General features: G+C 52.6%; 1 protein-coding gene across 1 annotated transcript in view; it reads left to right on the top strand.

Annotated features, from left to right (window-relative positions):
- The first annotated feature begins 6,938 nt into the window (after positions 1-6,938).
- COL6A2 (collagen type VI alpha 2 chain) overlaps positions 6,939-22,343 on the top strand; it is a 30,259-nt gene continuing 14,854 nt past the window's right edge. Inside the window, exons 1-7 of the mRNA XM_023745968.1 lie at positions 6,939-7,038; positions 19,368-19,511; positions 19,705-20,303; positions 20,546-20,566; positions 21,326-21,391; positions 21,935-21,988; positions 22,071-22,117. Coding sequence (XP_023601736.1) covers positions 19,400-19,511; positions 19,705-20,303; positions 20,546-20,566; positions 21,326-21,391; positions 21,935-21,988; positions 22,071-22,117 — 899 coding nt within the window. The 5' untranslated portion in view covers positions 6,939-7,038; positions 19,368-19,399. The remainder of the gene's footprint in view (positions 7,039-19,367; positions 19,512-19,704; positions 20,304-20,545; positions 20,567-21,325; positions 21,392-21,934; positions 21,989-22,070; positions 22,118-22,343) is intronic.

The following is a 22,343-nucleotide window of genomic DNA, read 5'->3' as shown; positions in this document are numbered from 1 at the left end:
AGTGAGATCTACAGGCCCTCGTCCCAGGAAAATGCACACAAAGTTTTGCTCAGACTTTGGGGCTCGGTGTCCCTGCCCCCTCAGGGACCCTCAGCGAGAAGTCCTGTGGGTGGTCACCTGGCGTTCTCACGCCCACCGGCCAGGCCAGCCCCCCAGGGCGCCGTCGGTGTGGTCTTCCTAAGCCAGCAGAGAAATCAGTTGTGTGACCTTCTGATGACCTTTCCGTCTAGTACAGCACAGCTGGTTAAGAGGAGCTTTTCATGATGAGACATAAATATTTTGAAATATTTGTAATCTAATTTCATGTCGTTTAGATGTACTCAGAGGTGGTGGAGGAGGAAGAAGTTCAAAGACCTGAAGTTTTCTCCCCCACCTCCCCCGTGAGCACCGTGTCCTGTGAGGCTGTCATGGTGCAGGATCTGATAGGCCACGTGTGTGAGGGGAGCTCTGTGGACACCACGTTGGGGTGCTGCTACCCTCAGGCTGGCTTCGCATCCCGAGAAATGACTGTGTGCCCAACGCCGACACCAGGGGAAGTAAAGACGCCTCGGGAGAGAGCATCGCCGGGGCTGGATTGAGCTCACCAGACGCACACGGCCCCTTTCCATCCAGGGGCAGCTGCTGCCCACCAGCGAGTGTCCCTCAACCTTCCTGTCACCTGGTGCCCTCGTCCACCACCTGAGGGCTCCTCGCCAGCGCCCGGCCTCTGCCCCGGCTCCCACTGAAGAAGTGAGCAATTGTCGGTACAGAGTCGGCACAACGTGCGAGTGTTGTCATGAACTAGATCAAAGCACAAGGGCGGCAGGTAAGATTGCTGAGACTGGTGATTTCGTTTGGGCTTAAAATGCAAAATCCCGCTGCTCTACCACCGACTTGGAACACACACGGGGACACACTGCCCATTCCCCGTTAATAGCGGGTTTTGCAATTTCTGAGTTGCCCCAGGAGAAAGCTGAGAACCGTTGAGGTGGGGGAGGAGAAAATTACTCTCCAGAGCAAAGGAAAATGTGAGTGCAGAGTCATGCTCTGAAACGTCTTCTTAAATGTGTTTCTACGGCCGTAAGAGCAACGCCCCGCCACCCAGAACGGTCCCACAAGATGTGCTGAGCATGAGAAAGCCACAGAGGGCCGGTCCACACGGAACCACTTACTTACTGCCTCCTCAGCCTGAACATGTGGGCAGACAGACGGAAATGGCATTACTCAGGGCTCCGACAGACCAAATATAGAATGCTCCTGCGCTAATGGCTCACACATGTCTCTGTAGGTATCCCTTAGCTCCGAAGCACCGAGGCATATCCCTGTTACTCGTCTGCGCACCATCTCCCCACGAACAGGCTTGAGAATGCGAAAAGGCACAGTCACGTGACCTTGGCATAGGCTTCCTCACTGGTGACGGGGGGCAGCACAACCCACATGGGGCGCATGGGCACCAGGCTGCCTACTTCAACTGGGGGCCTTTCAAACAGGCGGCAGCCCAGGTGAAGCCTTCTAGGCCCTCAGGACCGGGGCCCCTGGTGGAGGCAGGACTTAGCCAGGTGCCTCTCCATCCCTCTGCACCTCAGAATCCCTGAGCGGTCCGGCCTCTGCCTGCAGGAACAGGGGACAGGGTGGTTGCTGGCATGATTGTGGGCCAGGCAAACAGGGATGCCAAGAGGGGCATGGTGAGGACAGAGCGGACGGAGCCCACTTGAGATTCTAGAACATCAGAACGAGCCCACCTCTTGGTACATCAAGGGAAACAAATCTGTCCTAGCAAAGCTGCAAAGCAAGTACCCAACAGCCCCGGCGGTTCCAACCCAAAGCCAGAGTCTGGTGTCGCCGAGGGCAGAGGCTGGCGGTGGCAGCTGCCCTGCCCAGGAGGAGGCGTTTCCCTGACGGTGAATGCTCTGCGGATGCCGGCCTTGCTGCAGACCCCAGACTCCCCCTGAGCTCCGCAGGGTGTGTTTTCCCACACTGACACCTCCTGCACCATGTGGTCCAAGCACCCAGCCTGGGCCAGCTGCACAGACACCCCTGCTCCTGGCCCCTCCAAGCTGGCTGCCTCCGTGTCACCTGAGATATGGGCCAGAATGGACTGTGTTGCCTTCAGAACCCAGAAAAGCCTAAGGCCCTCTGCTTCCTCCTTTGGGGGGTGTAAGATGCAGCAATTTTACTTTGGGGGGATATCCCAGCATGCCCCTGACCACCAGACCCCTGTGAACTTCCCTGAAGTGCAGGTCTCTGGATTTACATGGAGCTCATCTCCCACCCTTGGAGGCACATGTGTCTCACGGCCAGCACCTAGGCCCCTCTCACCTGTCCTTTTCAGTCAGCATGATGTCATCACTGTAACCATCTGTCTCGCGTCCTGTGGGATGTCCAGGTGGTCCAGGTCTCCTCGGACTATATAAGGACAGAACGGGAGTTAACACAGCCCTGAAGCCAACCGCAAAGGTGTATTACTGTCCCTCCCATGTGAATGGAGATCCTAATCCTCTTTTCTAAATGGGATGAAAAAGAATGTGATTGCCGATCAATGACCTTATTAATCTGCCGTGACCAAGACACCGTGCCCAGCACTGGCAGATGCAGTGGGGCTGCTACTTGGTGAAGCCTCAGGGTCACTCTCCAGGATCTGATGTTCTCTGCAAAGCCCAGGCCAGCTCTTGACCACCCGGAGACATGGCGGCCCACCACACCTGCGTCCTCCAGGCCTCGAGCTCCAGGGAGGCCACGCTGTTTGTGGTTTTCCTTCCAAGTCGTGGAGGGGGCCGTGTTCAAGGTTTGCCCTTGGGCGTCTCGCCTATAATGTCTTCAAGTACACAGGCCAGGATCCCAGTGTGGGGGTACAGTACACACTTGGGGACCAGGGACATGACCCCTGGGTGGTCTGTTGACTAGGGCACCCATAGTGACCAACACGTCAGCCAGGATTCCTTTTACTACTTGGCCCCTCCTCCAACAGGAGGCCATGATGACATTTTTGGGTCTCCAGGAGTCATGTCCACTCAGGTTCTGTGTCCAGTTGTCCTCAAAATGTCTTGACAGCCCTGGCTGGTCACTCAATGGTTAGAGCATCAACCCTTGAACTGAAGGGTCTCAGGTTCAATTCTGGTCAAGGGCACGTACCTCTGTTGCAGGCTCCAACCCCGGCCCCAGTCGGGGTGCATGCAGGAGACAACTAATCAATGTGTCTCTCTCTCCCAGCTCCTTCCACTCTCTGAAAATCAGTGGGGAAAATATCCTCAGGTGAGGATTAACCAAAAAATCCTGACAGTCCCTTCCCCCATGTTCAGTCACTCAGTAAACGCTGTAGGTCTCTGGGGGGAGCACTGGGGTCTATCACAGTATATGTATGTGGAGGTGTGCCCTGAAGTCAACACTTCCGAGTGGAAAAATTAGCTCTAGTCCCAGAACAGGGCCTTCTTACCGGAGCCCCTGCCTCTCCGCTCCTCCTTGGCCACCTACCAGAGCAGCTTGTGCATGTCCACGCTGCTCGGCACGGGCCATCGCCTTCCCCAGAACTGAGTTTGCTCATGGCCTGAGAGCTTGCCAGGCGATTAAGTTCCATGTTCCGAGGAAGTGCCTCCAAGGCAATAATGCTTGCTTCCCATCTTCTACTCGGTGACCCCACATCCTCCCCCGGGGACTGCCCTGGCTCCTGCAGTGGTGTGCTGGCAGCTCCTTGCCTCCCTGATCAGGCCCAGCACGTCCCCACGCAGGTTACACTGGCCTGGCTTGCTGTCACTGGCCTGCCAGCCAGAGGACAGGGTGGGGTGGCATCTGATGAGGGCATCTCATGCCTTGCAGGGCAGGGGACTCAGCATCTCCCAGCACAGAGGAAGTGCTGGCTCTTACAAAGCCCTGAGAGGTCAGGGGCCTGCAGACCCTCGTCCTCAGGCTTCCATGTCCCGGTCCATGTTTTAGAGCAGCGGTTCTCAACCTGTGGGTCGCGACCCCTTTGGCGGTCGAACGACCCTTTCACAGGGGTCGCCTAAGACCATCCTGCATATCAGATATTTACATGACGATTCATAACAGTAGCAACATTACAGTTATGAAGTAGCAACGACAATAATTTTATGGTTGGGTCACAACATGGGGAACTGTATTTAAAGGGCCAGAAGGTTGAGAACCACTGTTTTAGAGTCTCAGGTTATCCCAGCCGGGGTCCTGACCTTCGCAGACCAGCGAGGGCGAGCATTCAAACACCTGGAGCTGGAGTCCTCTCGTCATGTCCTCGTGGGATTTCCCTTCAGGCCAAAGAGGCCTGTGGTCCTCACGCCGAGCCTCACTGCTGGTCAGTCGAAATGGTCTCCCTTATCCCTCTGCAGGGCCCTCAGTGCCTCTCAGCAGCCAACCCACCGCCCGCTTCACACACCTGAGTCCTCACACCCGCAGCTGCTCCCTCCCCCGGGGATGGTTTCCCAGGTCACCCTTGATGAAATCGAGCAACTGGGCCTCCACCTTGTGCTAGGAACTGCCTGTGCCTCCCACACCAAGGACGGCGTCCCCTTCGCCTGCCAGCGGTGGGTGAGATACAGGAACCCCCTCCTGCATTCCGTGTCCCCTGGGCTTCTCTGAGAAGGAGGCGGGGCGGGATCTGATTAAAGATCTATGGGGCACGGCTGTGAAGGATCCGAGCAGGGCATGATGGAGGAGCCTACAGACCACAGGTGAGAGCCCTGTGAAGGATGGGTGAGAGGGAAGGTGAGGGCTTGGTGGGAGGAGTAGCAGGCTGAGGGGAGCACCTGGAGCCAAATCAATCTCTAATTCAGCGGTGCTCAACCTGTGGGTCACGACCCCTTTGGGCAGTGGTTCTCAACCTCGGCTGCACATTAGAATCACCTGGGAATCTTTTTAAAATCCTGATTTCTGTGGCCCAGGTGATTCTAATGTGCAGCCAAGGTTGAGAACCACTGCCTTTGGGGGTCGAACGACCCTTTCACAGGAGTCGCCTAAGACCATCGGAAAACCCATATATAATTACATCTTGTTTTTGTGATTCATCACTAGGCTTTAATTATGTTCAATTTGTAACAATGAAAATACATCCTGATATCACATATTTACATGACGATTCATAACAGTAGCAAAATTACAGTTATGAAGTAGCAACGAAAATAATTTTATGGTTGGGGGTCACCACAACTTGAGGAACTGTATTAAAGGGTCGCGGCATTAGGAAGGTTGAGAACCACTGCTCTAATTGAAGTAGCGGGCCTGTCTTCCTACCCCCGGAGCCCCTGTGGGAAGCCCCCTGTGAGAGGGCAGGTGCATGCAGAGGGCAGCACACAGGCCCTCAGTCAGTGGGCCCCAGCAGCAGAATAGTCATCATCAGGCTACCACACTCATGCACATGCACATGTATATACATAGACACACATGCACTCACATGCTACCAGCTGCACACACACACACTGATACATTCACACACTTATCTACACACACACCCTCTCCAGTGCCCCCTGGCTCCAGGCACCCACAGCCCACAGGAAAGGCGCTGTGGCCGAGGAGAGCAGTGACTGGTGCCCAGGGAGGGGGCAGTGGAAAGCAGAATGGGTGCTGATGGGTGTCCAGCCTGAGGGGCACTGGGAGCTGGACACCCGTGGGAGGCCGTGTGCTGGGGTCAGGACAAACTTGCAGGACTTTGGACATCAGAGCAGGGCATCCTGTCCTGGGGCTGCAGGGCGGCCTGTCCCTCCCCACCCAGGAAGTTGCTCCCCCCTCTGCTTGAACTGTCACTACTGCTGGGCTCACCAAGAACACAGTTGGCTCCACAGACCCCTGCCTTTGGCATCTTACTATCTGGCCAGGAGATGGGAAGTGGGGTGCAGAGAATCAGAGCCCAAACGGAAGGTGTTCAGGAAGACCAGAGGGTGTGCATGCAGGGACACCCCCCCCCCTGCCCCAGCCCAGGGCACACACAGGTGACCAGGACACACACAGGTGACCAGGAAGCTCTGGGGTCTCTCTCCTTTTGGGGCGGGGGGAGACTCAATCAGAGATTTGCAAGGCTGTTCATCTGAGGCTGGAGCTGCGTGGTGTTGCTGCTCCCCCCACCCCCAAGGATGGCGGTGATGTGGCCTGTCCCACAGCCCAGGCACCGAGCCCCCAGTCCCGCCAACATCCCAGCTCAAAGAGAAGCCCTGGTCCGGGGGGCCTCCCGCTCCACCAAGGCCTTGCCAGACTCCTCTCCCAGACTCCTCTCAGGTAGGACATCACCGTGGCCTCAGAGCCCAGCGCCAAGGGTACCTGTGGGGGTTTTGCAAGGAAGAGAGTCCTCACTCCCCACCCAGCGCAACCTGATGCTTTGGCTGTCCTGGTTGCCCTGGCCTCTCCCAGCCAGCCCTGCCCTCTAACCTGCCCTTGTCACCCTCTGTGCAAGGGCATGGGTTCTGATTTTGATTGGTGTCCTTGCAGGAGCTGTCCCCAGACAGAGAAAGGCTGGAACCCCGCTGTGCCTGATCAGGGGACACTGAGCAGGGGGCACTGAGCTGGGGGCACTGAGCAGGGGGCACTGAGCTGGGGGACACCGACAGGGGGTGGGGCGGGAAACTGAGCTGGGGGACGCAGCTTCTTCGAGGGGAAGTGCTGGTCTCCCCTCCTCGGCCCTCGGCCCTTGGCCCTCGGTGCAGGGTGTGGTCCCCAATCCCCAAGCCCCAGTGAACGGCAGGGAAGCGGGTGGGGGCAGCAGGGCGGACGGATGCGGGGGGCGGGGGGGCTCTGACTGCGCCCACGACTGTTTCTGGAGAAGTGGCAGCGCCCCACCCTCGCCGCGTCGGGCTGGGGGTGGCTCTCCCGCTCCCACTGCCTTTGGCCTCCCGGATTCTCCCTTTTGTCCCCCCGCCGCCCGTCCCCCCACCAGCCCATCCGCGGGGCCGCAGCGCCTCCCCGTGGCCGCGCTCCGGGGGCGGGCTGGGAGGGGGCGGGGTGGTATAAAGACGGCGGCCCCTCCCGCGTCCCCTCCCTCCTGCCCACTCGGCGCGGCTCTCCGCGGCCAGGACCTGATCCTCGGACGTGCACAGCGAGGGCGCCCCGCGCGCTCGGGGTCAGGTAAGCGCCCCTCGACCCTGGCCCCGGGACCCACGAAGTGGGACCTGTGGTCCGGCCCCGGAGCCCGGACAGCCCGCCTGGAGCCGCGTCCTGCCGGTTGGCAAGTCCTGCTGGACGGGACAGGACCGTGCGGGACGCGGAGGACCCGGTCCCGGTCCGCGGGCGCCCCGGGTGGGCTCTCCCGGGCCGCGCCCCGACAGCTCTCCCCGCGGTAATGGCCCCCCTTCGCGGCCCCATTTCAACCACTGGGTCTTGGATCACAGTTCCTCACGTCCACGCCTTGGCTGCCTCGGCAGTGGGGCCAGGCGGTGCCGAGTTTGGACTGTCCCCACTTTGGCCTCTTCGGGGAATGGGGCTTCCTCCCTATTCCTGGTCCCCTGCTGAGATGCTGCAGTTCGGGCTGTCTGCTGGGGCCTCACCCCCTCCCTCCACAAGTTACCGAGTAGCTGGAGGGGCTCAGCGTCCGCAGTCAGACCCGGAGCCCTGGGACCTCTGGGTTATCTGTGGCCTGGAGGACACCTTCAGAGGGATTCAGCCCAGTCACCCCTGGGAAGACTCCCCTTTGTGTGGAACTGGGCACAGGGTCTCCCGGGGTGCTGGCCCCTCTCCCCTGGGCTGAGGGAGAGGGCACTCCTCCTGGAAAGAATGGCCCCGATAGTATGATCTGGGGGGAAGGGGGAGGGGGGAGGGGGAAGGGAAGGGGGAAGGGGAGAAACAGGGGAGGCTGGGGTCTTAGATACCCCAAGGGTAGAAACAGGGCGGGGAGTGGGGACAGGTCACACACCCCCAACCTCAGTATCAGCAACAACCCAGCCTTCCCCCCCATTCGTCTGAGGCTGGAGGTGCCCTCTACACCCCTGCCTCCCCCCTCAAAGTCTGCTGGGGAGACAAGCAGGGGGCTGAGTGGTTGCAGCAGGGAGTGAGGTGGGAGCCCAGCTGATCTCACCTGTGGTGGCTTCCCATGCTGGGTGGGGCCCTGTCCCACTCAGCACTCCTCACCCCACCCATCCAGCAGAACTCCAGGAGCCCAGCACCCTCAGGGCAAGGGGCGGGGGGGGGGGGTCAACCTCTGGGAGGCCTACGGACCCTAGTTACATAGTAACTACACAAAACGGCAGGATGTGGCGGCTCAGGTGTTCCCACCTCTCCGCCCAGTGCCCACCCGCAGTATGGGCCCTGTACCCAGCGAAGAGACTGCAGGCTCCCGCGCCCACACCCCTGCTCTAAGCCGCTGTCCCAGCGGAGGGGAACTGCACGTTTAGATGGACGCCAAAGAGAAGGAGGCTTGAGATCCACAGATTTCCCTCGTTTTTTCCTTTCAATACCGTTCTGACCAGGAGGCCATCTTACATCTGCTTAACATCCACGGCCAGGAGGCGGGGGCCGGGCATGTAGGGCTCCAGGAGAGAAGTTGTCTGCCTCGCCTCAGTCATTCAGAGAAAGGAAAGTGGGGCTGGGCCCGGGCGTACGTGACTCAGAACCTCCTGGCCAGACTGGAGGGGCTGGGCACCCGGGGCCCAGGTGTGTCCCCTTGGCTGGACCTGCGTTTCATAGGCCTCTTAAAGCTGCCATGCTGTGCTGTTGAAAGTGACCTGGGAGGCCCGGGAAGACCACAGCTGGTCGGGGCAATTGTTGGGCTCGTCTGCAGGGGAAGCCACAGGGAAGGCAATGTCCAGGGGCAAAGTCGGGCGTGGTCCACTGGGCCACCTGGTCCGGTGGGGTGCAGGCCCCTGCACTGGGCCGTGCACGCCCACGCCCAATGGCGACTCTGCATCGCCAGCCAGCTCGGTGGGCTCTGTTGGGGAGGGAGCCGCGCCCACACTCCGCAGCATCCCGTTTCTCATCTGTGTGATGAGGTCAGGATTGATAGTACTTTTACCTGTGGGGCTGCTAGGGGTCTCCAGGCGCATGGGGTGTAGGTAGGTCAAGTTTACAGCCACAAAAGACTTTGTAATGCTGGCGGGGAGAAAATAGCTCTTAGGATTGTTTTAAACACAGCCCACATTTCAATGGGTCGGTCTCTCTTGTGGCTCCTTCTGCACATTTATACAAAGCAGGATTCATCTGCTCAGTGAACAGGCCCTGGCAGGGGGTTGGGGGGACCCCTCCAAGGGGCACACGTTGGGTTCAGGCCATATCCTAAAGCAACATCCTCCACAGACCCGCCAGGACCTAAAACATGTCAGCACCCACGCCACACCAGCCTCGTGGTGGTGTATTGCAGACACTGTGATGAGCAGGCAGAGGGTGGGGGCCCCAGCTGTAAGGGGTCTCTACTCCCAGTAGAGCAGGGTCTGAGCCAAAACTTCTGAAAGGTGTCAAGGCTTTCAGGGTGGTTGTCAGATGCCCACCAGAGAAGTGGAGAAGGACCCGGGTGTCCGTCCTCAGGTACAGACGATGGGCTGTCTTTTTTCTTATTTGCCAATTTCATGGATGAGGAATGGCGTCTTGTTGGTTTGCGTGAGTTCTTGGTTTTTGTGTGGTTCAACATTTTTGATCACTGACTGTTTGTAGTGTTGTTATTTGCCAGGTTATGATTTCCCCATTTGTCTCATGGGTGCTTATTTTTACTAATATGTAAGCACTTTTCTCCCCCCAATTTTTAAAAATTGTAAAATACACATAACATAAAATTTACTATCTTAACCATTGTGAGTGTATATATAGTTCAACTAGTGGCCCAGTGCACAAAATTCGTGCACAGGGGAGGGGGTGTTCCTCAGCCCGGCCTGCACCCTCTCCAATCTGAGACCCCTCGAAGGATGTCCTACTGCCGGTTTACAGGGGTCAGGCCTAAACCAGCAGTTGGACATCCCTCTCGCAATCCAGGACTGCTGGCTCCTAACCGCTCACCTGCCTGCCTGCCTGCCTGCCTGATTGCCCCTAACCACTCTGCCTGCCGGCCTGCTCGCCCCCAACTGCCCCCCGCTGCCGGCCTGCTTGCCCCCAAATGCCCCCCACCAGCATGATCACCTCCAACTGCCTCCCCTGCCAGCCTACTCACCCCCAACTGCCCCCCTGCTGGCCTGCTCACTCCAAACTGGACCCCCTCGCTATCCTGATCACCTCCAACTGACCCCCACTGATGGCCTGCTTGCCCCCAACTGGCCCCCCTGCTGGTCTGCTTACCCCCAACGGCCCCGCCCCCCACCAGCCTGATCATCCACAACTGCCCTCCCCTCTTGGCCTCTAACCACCTCTACCTCAGCCCCGTCACCATGGCTTTGTCCAGAAGAACGTTCAGAAGGTCTCCTGGAAGGTCTCCCAGTCTAATTAGCATATTACTCTTTTATTAATATAGACTAGAAGCCCATTGCAGGAAGATTCCTGCAAGAATAGGGCTTCCTCGGGCCGATCACACCACCCAAGCCCCGCCGCCCAGGGCCGCAGATGGGGGTCCCGAATGGGGGTGGGGCTTAGGTGGCACATGGGGGCCCGGATGGCGGCTTGCGCTGGCCCGCCCTGCCTGCAGTATGCAAATTAGCCGCCATCTTTGTTGGTGGTTAATTTGCATATCACACTGATTAGCCAATGGGAGGCATAGCGAAGGTACAGTCAATTACCATGTTTGTCTATTATTAGATAGAATAGAGCCATGGTGCACGGGTGGGGGCCAGCTGGTTTGCCCTGAAGAGTGTCCCGGATCAGGGTGGGGGTTCCCTTGAGGCGTGGGGTGGCCTGGGCAAGGGGCCTGTGGTGATTTGCAGGCCAGCCACGCCCCCATGGGGTGAGGGTCCCCGCTGGGGGGGTGTGGCCAGCCTGGGTGAGGGGCTGATGGCTGTTTGCAGGCTGGCCACAGCCCCCGGTGACCCAAGCTCCCAGCCCCTCCTTTTTTTCTTTTTTTCTTCAGCACCTCCTTGAGCGGAGGGAAGCAGGTATCTGGGATTTATTTATCTTTTATAATTGAAACTTTGTAGCTGTGAGTGGAGGCCAGGGCTGGACAGGGCAGGTGGAAGCTTGGCTTCTTCCATCGCTGGGGCCAACCCAAGCCTCCTGCTCGCTCCAGCTCTGTGGCCGCCGCCATCTTGGTTAGATTAATTTGCATGCTTGTTCCTGATTGTCTGGTGGGCGTGGCTTGTGGGTGTATCAGAGTGACACCAATTTGCATGTTTCTTTTTTATTAGTGTAGGTGGTATGAAGTATATTCATACTGTTGTGCCCATCACCACCTGGATCTCCACAATTCTTTTCATTTCACAAAACTGAAATCTGTCCCCATGAAACACTTACTAGTAACTCCCCATTCTCTCCCCCAGCCCCTGGCAGCCACCATTCTACCTCCTGGCTCTCTGATACTAAGTATCTCATGTAATTGGAGTCTTACAGTATTTGTCTTTTTGTGACTGGCTTGTTTTATTAGTATAATTTCCTTGAGGTTTATCCATGTTGTAGTGTGTGTCAGAATTTCCTTCCCTTTTAAGGCTGAATAATATTTCATTGTATGTATAAACCATATTATACTTATCCATTCATCCATCAATGGACACTCATGTTGCTTCCATGTTTTACCCATTGTGCATAGTGCTGCTATGAATATGGGTGTACATATATCTCTTTGAGACCCTGCTCTGAATTCTTTTGAGTATATACCCAGAAGTGGAATTGCTGGATCATATGGTAAATCCACTTTTATTTTTTTAAGGAACCACCATACTGTTTTCTACAACAGCTCTACCATTTTACATTCCCTCCAAACAATCCCAGTATCTCTGAATTCTCCTCAACACTTTTTATTTTCTGGGTTGTTGTTTTTTTATAGCAGCCATCCTAATGAGTGTGATATGGTATCTCATAATTTTGATTTGCGTTTCCCTAATTAGTAATGTTGAGCATCTTTTTGTGTGCTTATGGGCCATTTATAATTCTTCTTTAAAGAAATGTCTATTTTAAGTCCTTAGCCCATTTTTGAATTGTGTTGTTTGGGTTTTCTTGTCATTGATTTTTAGTTCTCTATATTATGGATACTAATCCCTTATCAGAAAAAATTATTTGCAAATATTATTTCCTATTCTGTAGGTTGCTTTTTGAGTCACAATTTTCTTTTTAATTTTTATGAAGTCCAATTTGTCTTTTTAGTTGCTTGTGCTCTTTGTGTCATATCCTAGAAGTCAATGCCAAATCTAATGTTGTGAAGATTTTGCCCTATGTTTTCTTCTAAATTTTTATAGATTTAGATTTTACATTAGGCCAGGACCATTTTGAGTTCATTTTTATGTATGGTGTTAGGTAAGATTCCACCTTCATTCGTTTGCATGTGGATATCCAGTTTTCCCAGCACTATTTGTTGAAAAACTGTCTTTTTCCCCATTGAATGGTCATGACATCCTTGCTGAAAACCATTTCACTATATATCTGAGGGTTATTTCTGGACTCCCTATTATGTTCCATTGGTCTGTTATCTATCTTTATGCCATTACCACACTATTTTGATTATCATAGCTTTATAGTAAGTTTTGAAGTCAGAAAGTGTGAGTTCTTCAGCATTGTTCTTGTCTTTTAGGATTGTTTGTGTTCTTTGAGGTCTCTTGAAATTCCTTATGTATTTTAGAATGGATTTTTCTATTTCTGTAAAAATCAACATTGACATTTTGGTGAAGATTGCAATAAATCTTTAAATCACTTTGGTAGTATTGACATATTAATATTAAGTCTTCTAATCCATGAATGTGGAATATCTTTCCATTTATCTATGTCTCTCAGAATGTTTTATAGTTTCCAGTGAATAAGTATTTCACCTCCTGGATAAAGATAATTCCTAAGTATTTTATTCTTTTGATGCTAATGTAAATGGAATTGTTTTCTTAATTTGCTTTTTACATTGTTTATTGTTAGTGCACAAAACTGCAACTGATTGTTGAGTGTTGACTTTGTATCCTGCTACTTTGCTGAATTTATTTATTCTAAGTTTCTTTTTATGGGATCTTTAGGGTTTTCTACATGTAAGATCATAACATCTGTAAACAGATTATTTTATCTCATCCTTGCAATTTGAATGCTTTTTATTTCTTTTTCTTGCCTAACTGTTCTGGGTAGGACTTCTAATACTATGTTGAGTAGAAGTGACAAAAGTGGACATCTTTGCCTTGTTCCTGATCATAGAGGAGAAGCTTTCAGCCTCTCACCATTGAGTATGTTTGTTATGGAATTTTCATTTATGGTTTTTCTTACACTGAGGTAGTTTCCATCTATTTTTAGTTTGTTGAGTGTTTTTATCATAAAAGGGTGTTGAATTTTATCAAAAGTTTTTTGTGTGTGTGTCAATTGAGATGATTATGAGGATTTTTTTCCTTTGTTCTGTTAATGTGATGTATTACATTGATAGATTTTTATATGTTGAACCATCCTTGCATTCCAGAAATAAATCCCACTTGGTCATGGTTTTAAACACTTTTACTATCCTGCTGAATTCTGTTTGCTAATATTTTGTTGAGGATTTTAGTACCAATGTTCACAAGGGATATTGGTTTGTAGTTTTCTTTTCTTGTAGTGTCTTTGTCTGGCTTTAGTATAAGGATAATGTTGGCCTCATGGAATGACTTAGGGAGTATTCCCTCCTCTTCAATTGTAGTTTGGTGAATTGAAAGGGGAAAGTTTGAGGAGTATTGGTGTTAGTTTTTCTTTAAATGTTTGGTAGAATTCACCAGTGAAGCCATCATGTCCAGGGCTTTTCTTTGTCAGGAGATTTTCAATTACTGACTCAATATCCTTACTACTTATAGATCAGCTCAGAATATCTATTTCTTCATGGTTTGGTCTTCAGAGGTTTTGTGTTTCTCAGAATTTGTCCATTTTATCTAGGTTACAGTTGCTTATAATACTGTCTTACAACCTTTTCCATTTCTGTGGAATCCATAGTGAAGTCCCTACTGGATTTGGACCTCAGCTATTAGCTGAACACCTTGCACAAGTTACGTACACTTACTCTCAGTGTCCTTGGCTATGAAATGGTATAATAGTACCTATGTCTGAGGACTGTTTTAAGTGCTAAATGATGTAGCACAGCCCTGGCCAGTTTGGCTCAGTGGATGAAGGGTCCCGGGTTTGATTCCCTGTCAAGGGCACATACCTCGGTTGCAGGTTCTATCCCTGTCCTGGTCGAGGTGCGTGCAAGAGGCAACCAATCAATGAATCTCTCTCACATCAATGTTTCTCTCTCTGTGTCTCTTCCCCTCCTTTCTACTCTCTCTTTAAAAAATCAATGGAAAAATATCCTCTGGTGAGGATTAACAAAAATTAATAAAAAATAAATGATGCAGCATAGTGTCTGATGGAGAGTAACCATAGAAGACATTTCATTGTCATTTCATCCTTTCTATTTTCTTCAAGGACCTTTGGTCCATGTTTTGCACTCAGTTACTTCTCCAGAGATTTATTTGGGTTCCCTGTGTGAGATAGGATTACCTTTATTTCTACTCACAGCGTGAACCCTTGTCCCAGCCCTGCCACCACCTCCTTTTCTCTATTTGTGTACGTTGCTATGCCCATTGCTGTGTGGTCTGTTGCTCCATTCCAGCACCAAAACCACAAATGCTTAATTACTGTAATTTTATTGTATCATTTGTACTTGATAACATGTTTTCTCATCACCCTTTATTTTTTATGTTTCTGAGCTACTTTTACTTATGCTTCCAGGTGAATCTTAGATATATTTTTGTCTACATATATCAACAAAAAAGCAAAAACTTTTCTTGAAGATTTTAATCAAATTTTTCATTCAATTTTAAATTTAGTTAGAAATAACTGATATTCTTTTTTTAACTTTATTTTTTAAAACATTACTTTTCTTGAAGATTTTAATCAAATTTTTCATCCAATTTTAAATTTAGTTAGAAATAACTGATATTCTTTTTTTAACTTTATTTTTTAAAACATTACAAATGTCCCTGTTTTTTTTCAAGTTGACCGTCTCTACCCTGCTCCCACCCTCTCCCCAGGCCTTTCCTGCTCTATTGTTTGTCCATGGGCTATGCATATAAGTTTTTTGTTTAATCTCTTCCCTTCCCTCCCTGCTTCTAAAATACATCAGTCTGTTGCATGTTTCAATGTCTCTGGATCTGTTTTGTTCATCAGTTTTTTTCTTTATTAGATTCCACATATAAGTGAGATTATGTGATACTTGTCTTTTTCTGACTGGCTTATTTCACATAGCATCGTACCCTCCAGGTCCCTCCATACTATCTCAAAGAGTAAGAGATCCTTCCAGAAAATGGGCTTTCACATTTATTAGCCTAGAGCTGCATGTGGTATGTGCTCTTGAAAACAAACAGCCACTAAAACTGTCCTCATATATCGTATTATTTTATTTATTCTTAAATTTATATATTTCTTCATTTGTACTTATGATTAGTCTTGCTAAAAAAATTCCTATTTTGTTGGTCTTTTAAAAGAATCAACTCTGAGATATATTTATTTTACTCTCTTTTAATCAATTGCTCCCCCCCCCCCCGTCTCTTTCCTAAGATGGTTAATTTTCTTTGTCCCTAGTTACTTCAACTGTATTCCTAACTTGTCACTAAATTCATATTTAATAACATAAAGTATCTAAAGCTATATATTTTCCTTTGATTAGAGCTTTGGCCTTCTCATGATTGTTTTCATATGTAACGTTCTCATTGTCACAAATTTCTGTGTAGTTTTTACAAGAGAGAGTTTTTTAATTTCCAGGTGCTTTGATTTTTTTCTGTGCCTTAATAGTGACTGGTTTTACATTGTAACTCAGAGAATTTGTCCATATAATTTCCATTTTTTAAAAAAAACTAAATTTAAGCTTTCTTTGTGGCATACTCTAGGATCAAATTTTATAAAAATTTTTAAAGAATATGTATTCCCTTCTTATAGGTTTCAAAGACATAAATATATAATATGTATGTGTTTTATTATTATCTAAATCCTTTATGTTTAAAATATATGTATATGCCATATTTATTACTATCAAAGTTTTATAAAACATGAATTCAGATTCTCTATTTTTTGTTTATGTGATCTGTCAATGACTTAAAAAGATGAATCAATCTTCTACCATGATTTCAGCTTGTTTGTTTTTTATTCAAATTTTCAGATTTTCCTTTATACAATTTTATTTTATGAAATTTAGTAAATAAAGATTTATAACTAGTCTGCAGCCTTTTTCTGTTCCTTGGCCCCATCCTTCATTCTTCCGTCTTAAATTCTACCTAGTCTCAAACACAACACTGCCCCTCTCTTTTTATTGGCATCCACCTCTCCCCACGTCTTTGCACCATCTGACATGTTTAAAGTGTGACTTTCTTAACCTCATTGGGATAGGTTTCATTTTTTGACCCAACTTAGGAATGTTTATCTTTAACAGGAGAGTTTAAACCATTCATATTTATTGTCCAACTAATCTATGTAATATTTCTGGCATGTAATGTTATGCTTCCTGACTCTTTTACCCTTCATTTTCTACATTTGATGGTATTTCTCAAGTTTCTTTGCTCTTTTTTTTATTTATTTCTCTGTTATCTACGGAAATTCCTTGCAGAATTTTTTAAGCAATGGTATATAGGTGTCATAGATCTGAGCCCGTTTTCCCCTGAGACTTTCATTCTTGTGCATGAGAGATAAGTTGACTGGGAAGACATTGTCGGTTCATTGCATTTTTCTCAAAATTTTGAGGTTATCATTTCATTGTCTTCTGTCTGCAATGCAGTGGAGAAAAGTTTGATGCCTCTATTAGTTATCTATTGCCACATAATAAGTTACCTCAAAACTTAGGGATTTAACACAATACGCATTTACTATCCTGTAATTTATTCAGCTTATGAATTTAGGAGTGGCTTGGCCGGGTGAGTCTAGCTCGGGAGCCCTGATGAGGTGCAGTTGGCCAGGGATGAGGTCATCTGAAGTCTTGACTGAAATAAGGACCTGCTTCTAAGACCGCTCACTTCCCCGGCTGTTGGCTGGAAGCCTCCGTTCCTCCCTCGGGGCTTCTGCGAAGGCTGCTTGAGAGGGTTCCCGTTCAGCTGGCTCCCCCTTTAGCCAGCGATCCAAGAGAACCGGGCAAAAGCCACAGGATCTTCGATGACCTAGTGTTGGATGTCACACACCATCTCTTCCAGGTTATTCTGTCGGTCATACAGGCCGGCGATGATTCAGTGTGTGGGAGGACTTGGTAAGGACATGGATACCAGGAGGCAAGAATAATTGGGGCCACCGTGGAAGCTGTCTCCCACAGAGACAAAATTATTTTTCCCTTTAGGTGTTTCCTGTATTTTGTCATTGCTATTGTGTTCTTCCCTATGTAAATATTTTTGAAAGTTTTCCTTACAATTTTATTGTAATGAAAATTTCTTTCTTTGAGTTAGAGCAAAGAGTAAGATTTTCTACGAGTACACTTTATTATGTGGGCCTCTTTTAATTTATTAAGTGTGTGATGTGTATGTGGGGTGTGTGTGTGTGTGTGTGTGTGTGTGTGTGTGTGTGTGTGTGTGTTGTGTTGGGGGCGAGGGGAGCAGGGCCAATCCGGGTGCCATCTTTCTGGCCCCTAGGTTCTCTCCTCCCCCACCTGTAGTAGATGGATCACGGCACTCCTACTGGGTCTCTCCCCGATGGGGGCAGCAGGGTGAAGGGTGGTGGAGGACAGAGCTGGGCCCACATCCGGTGTTCAGCTGTGAGTGGCCTCCCTGACTAAGGTCCCATAGTGGCCATTACCAGTGGTTGATGTCTCTGGACCCGTTGGCTCTGACTGTCCCAGCCCAACTCCCTGTGGCTTCCAGGTTCTTCAGGGCCCTGGCCTGCCACTCACGCTACCTTCTCAGCCCCATCTCACCGTGTTGTCTCCGCCCTCCTCTTGAACCAGCCTCTGCGTGGGCCGGAGCTCCCTTCCTGTGGCTGGCTTTCTGTCTGGCACATCTGTCACCTCCTGCAGGAAGCCCTCCTGGATTCCCTGGTGCTTCCACTGAGCTTGCTTTGATCTCGGCAACTGTCAAAGCCTACATACTGGGTCACAGCCATTACTTGCAGGGTCACGGTCTCTTGTCCTAACCATGTCCCCATGTCAGGGAGGCAGGGTCATGTCCTGTTCACCCCTAACTATGCCAGGACTAGCCCCTCTCACCGTAAACCCAGGTGTAGTAACACCTGCCCCCCTCCCCCATCCACCTCCTCTCAAACATAAGAGGTTCCCGCAGCAGTGATGCCCCTAACTGCGCTAAAGTGCCCTGATGCCTGTCTCCCCCAAAGCTCTCCAGGCACCGCCTCACACCCCAGCCCTACGAGGGCCCAGCCAGCTAGTGCTGCCCCCCAGCAGGACCCCGAGTTCCTGGCAAGGCCACATCTTCTTTGGGCCTGCCTGCGGTCTGGGGGCTTTGAGAGGCAGCTTGGGGGAGGGGGGTGGGATGTGAACCAGGTTGCAGGGGTCTCCACCAGAACATCTGAGCCGAGCCCCTTCCCCACCTCCCCACAGAGCGTTCTCATTCCTCTCACATCTGGTCCCTACGCCCAGCCAGCCCGCCCAGCCTCCAGGGCCTCTCCCTGCCTGTGTGGCCGCAGGATGGGCCCGGGCACAGGGAGCAGCAAGCGACGGGGAAACAGATCCGTGAACACCTGCCGGGGCACAGCCATTGGCTCTGGGGAGGTCCCCAGTCCCGGGCACCCACTGCCTGCCAGCCCCTCTATCCCACCCCCAGGCCTTTCTCCCTAACCCAGTGATGGCGAACCTTTTGAGCTCGGCGTGTCAGCATTTTGAAAAACCCTAACTTAACTCTGGTGCCGTGTCACAGATAGAAATTTTTTGATATTTGCAACCATAGTAAAACAAAGACTTATATTTTTGATATTTATTTTATATATTTAAATGCCATTTAACAAAGAAAAATCAACCAAAAAAAATGAGTTCGCGTGTCACCTCTGACACGCGTGTCATAGGTTCGCCATCACTGCCCTAACCAGTCAGTGTGGGGTCATTTGGACAAATAGGAATCAAGTACCAAGGCCCGTCCCCACCCCAGCCTGGACCTCAGTCACCCCTCCCCTGCTGCCCTTCCTCCCGGCCACCCCCAGCTGACCCCTCTGCCCTGCCCCCAGCACCCTCCCCAGGGTCCTCACGATGCTTTCAGTTCCCAAGAATCGGGCTGTCTTCCGATGGAGGCTCCAGGGCAGGGACAGCGGCGAACGTGCTAATCGCACCCCGAACAGAGCCCAAACCTCGCGGTCTCTGTGCCCACTCAATGCTTGTGGCCCATCCAGGGCCCCTTAGCCCAGGTGCTGGCTGACCCTCGGTGTGTGCCACCCCCACCGTCGGGACCAGGAGGGGCTCCCAGACCCATGCACGGGCCTCTGTCTGCAGCGGCCGCTCTTCCCTGTTGCAGGACGTCAGGGACCACCCACGGGTGCTGCCAAGATGCTCCGAGGCTCCCGCTCCGTCCTCCTGCTCTGGGGCCTCCTGGGGACCCTGCGCGCCCAGCAGCAGGAGGTCATCGCACCCGACACATCGGAGAGAGGCAGCTGCCCAGGTACAGCCGCAGGGGCCGGGGCTCCCGGGTGACCAAAGCGGGCAGCAGGGACGGCCGGTGGGGAGCCGGGGCCCAGCGTGCCGGTGAGGCCGGCGGGGGGCAGAGCCCAGGACCACCCGTGTGCACAGAGCCCCAGGATGGCTCACCGCAGGCCCTCCGTGTGCAGCCCCCTGACTCCTCCTGTGTCCCCCAGAGAAAGCCGACTGCCCGGTCAACGTGTACTTTGTGCTGGACACCTCGGAGAGCGTCACCATGCAGTCCCCCACCGACAGCCTGCTCTACCACATGCAGCAGTTCGTGCCGCAGTTCATCAGCCAACTGCAGGACGAGCTGTACCTCGGCCAGGTGGCCCTGAGCTGGCGCTACGGCGGCCTGCACTTCTCCGACCAGGTGGAGGTGTTCAGCCCGCCGGGCAGCGACAGGGCCTCCTTCACCAAGGGCCTGCAGAGCATCCGCTCCTTCCGCCGTGGCACGTTCACCGACTGCGCGCTGGCTAACATGACCCGGGAGATCCGGCAGCACAGGAGCAACGGCGCGGTCAACTTCGCGGTGGTCATCACCGACGGCCACGTCACCGGCAGCCCCTGCGGTGGCATCAAGATGCAGGCTGAGCGGGCCCGCGAGGAGGGCATCCGGCTCTTCGCCGTGGCCCCCAACAAGAACCTGAACGAGCAGGGCCTGCGGGAAATCGCCAGCACGCCCCAGGAGCTCTACCGCAGCAACTACGCCACCATGCTGCCCGACTCCGCCGAGATCGACCAGGACACCATCAACCGCATCATCAAGGTCATGGTGAGCGACTGCAGCGCCCCCTCCTCCCAGGGCCACGGTCCACCCACTGGGTGTGGGGTGGGGAGTGAGGTGCAGAGCCCTGGGACCTGGTCACTGGGCATCAGCGACCCCCTTGGTGAGTGAAGGGGGTGAGCTCTGGTCAGGGCCCTGCCTGCTCCGATGTCCCGCGTTCTCTGCTGGATGCGGAGCTGCCCGATCGCCAGCTCGTGGCTAACCAGGGTTTCTCTCTGTCTTTTCTGCAGAAACATGAGGCCTATGGAGAGGTGAGAGGCATTTCTGTCCATGCCAGCCCCGCCGGGTGTGCCCTGGGGCCTCTGAGGCGCTGACCCAGCAAAGATCACACGCCTCGCCTTGCCAGCTCCCTGGCACTCCCCGGAGGCAGGGAGAGAGACCCCTCTGCTCCACGTAGGGCCTGAGACTCTTGAGTTTGGGGCCAGGGGCTTCTGACCTGAACCAGGCTGTTTAAACCCAGGAGATCAGCATTAGGATCACCCACTTAGCACACGCCAAGTTGAGCGTTGAGTTTGAGGGTGGCTCTCTGGACTGACGGGCTCTGTGCACCTGAGCCAGTCCAAGAGAAGATGGGCGGCGGTTGGGTGCCCAGCGCAGGATCTGCAGCCCTGGGTCCCTGACATGGCCCCGCTCCTGTGCATCCCAGCTCACAGCCCAGGAAGGAGTGCTTCCCACTCAGCTGGGCTCCTACAAGCACACCCTCCCCTAGAAAGCTGCTCACAGCACAGTGGGGTCACACACAGGCACAAGGACTATTAGCCTAGCCAACCGCTATTGAGTCCTTGCTACTGTCAGTCATTGCTCAACCCAGCCTCGGTTTCCAAAACTTGACTAGAGCCTATGTAGAGCCCCACCCTGACGGGCACCTCCTGAGCCTGGTCCTTCATCCAGCCCCGTGCTCGGACGGCCCACCCCCAGCAGGCCGGGGACCTGGGCAGTATCCTCCCTCCATCTCTCCCTCCCTCTCAACTGGGACCCATCATTCTGGCCTCACTTCCTTCTTGTTTCAGTGCTACAAGGTGAGCTGTCTGGAGATCCCCGGGCCCCCTGGCCCCAAGGGCTACCGCGGACAAAAGGTAAGCTACCCAGACCACCCTGGGGTCTGCCCTGCCAGGAAGCCCCCGCCCCCTCTTGAACTATGAATTCAGGGCCAACTAAACCTCCATAGGCTCAACACTTCTGACCCGGAAGGAACTAAAATTCCATTTTTATCTACTTCCTTTTAAATGGCATTTTGAGAAGAGTAGGGATACTTTTTAAGTGAAGATTTGCCATTAAAATACTCTTATAAAGTAATCAAGTTGGTGTCTTGAGCAATGTGCCCTCGAGGGTGGGTGCCGCCTGGGCCGGTGTCACCGCTGCAGAGGCCTGGCGGGTGCCCCACCCCGGGGCTGTCCGTCAGGCTCAGAGAAACAGGATCAAAACAGGCCCTGGTCTGACAGGCCAGGGTTCTCAGGGGCAGCTGGCCCTACTCTACGACGTCCCCGCGGCATTGCCGTTGTCACCTGGGTGGGACCAGCAGCCAAGTCACTCTAACCCTGAGCCAGTGACAGGGTCCCTAGTGCCCCACCCTGCCCCTCCCTGCCTTGGTTTACCCCTTTTGTGTTGTCTGCTTGCAGGGCGCCAAGGGCAACATGGGGGAGCCTGGAGAGCCTGGACAGAAGGGCCGGCAGGTAAGTGCCCCCCCACCCGCTGCAGCAGCTCCTGCTCTCCAGGCTGAGGTTACACCCACGACCCTCTATTCTTTTCCCACAGGGGGACCCAGGCATTGAAGGACCCATCGGATTCCCAGGACCCAAGGCAAGTTGCCCCTGGCCCCGCCCCAGTGGCTGGGGTCTTGGGGACAAGCCCAGGGCTGCCTGGCTCCAGGTGGGGCCAGCCCATAGGATCGAGATGTCTCTGGCCCAGCAAGCCCTCCCCCGCTCTCCCCCCAGACCCAGGGAAGTGAAGCACCATTCTGAGTGTTGTCCCCAAACCTAGCATCTCTAGCCTGAGCCCTGGTCAGGCCTCCCGCCTGAGGCCACCGGC

Source organism: Myotis lucifugus, unplaced genomic scaffold (genome assembly GCF_000147115.1).
Source record: "Myotis lucifugus unplaced genomic scaffold, Myoluc2.0 scaffold_608, whole genome shotgun sequence".
NCBI classification, from domain to species: domain Eukaryota; kingdom Metazoa; phylum Chordata; class Mammalia; order Chiroptera; family Vespertilionidae; genus Myotis; species Myotis lucifugus.
The sequence above is the reverse complement of the archived record's forward strand: the minus strand, read 5'-3'. Positions and strand labels throughout refer to the sequence as shown.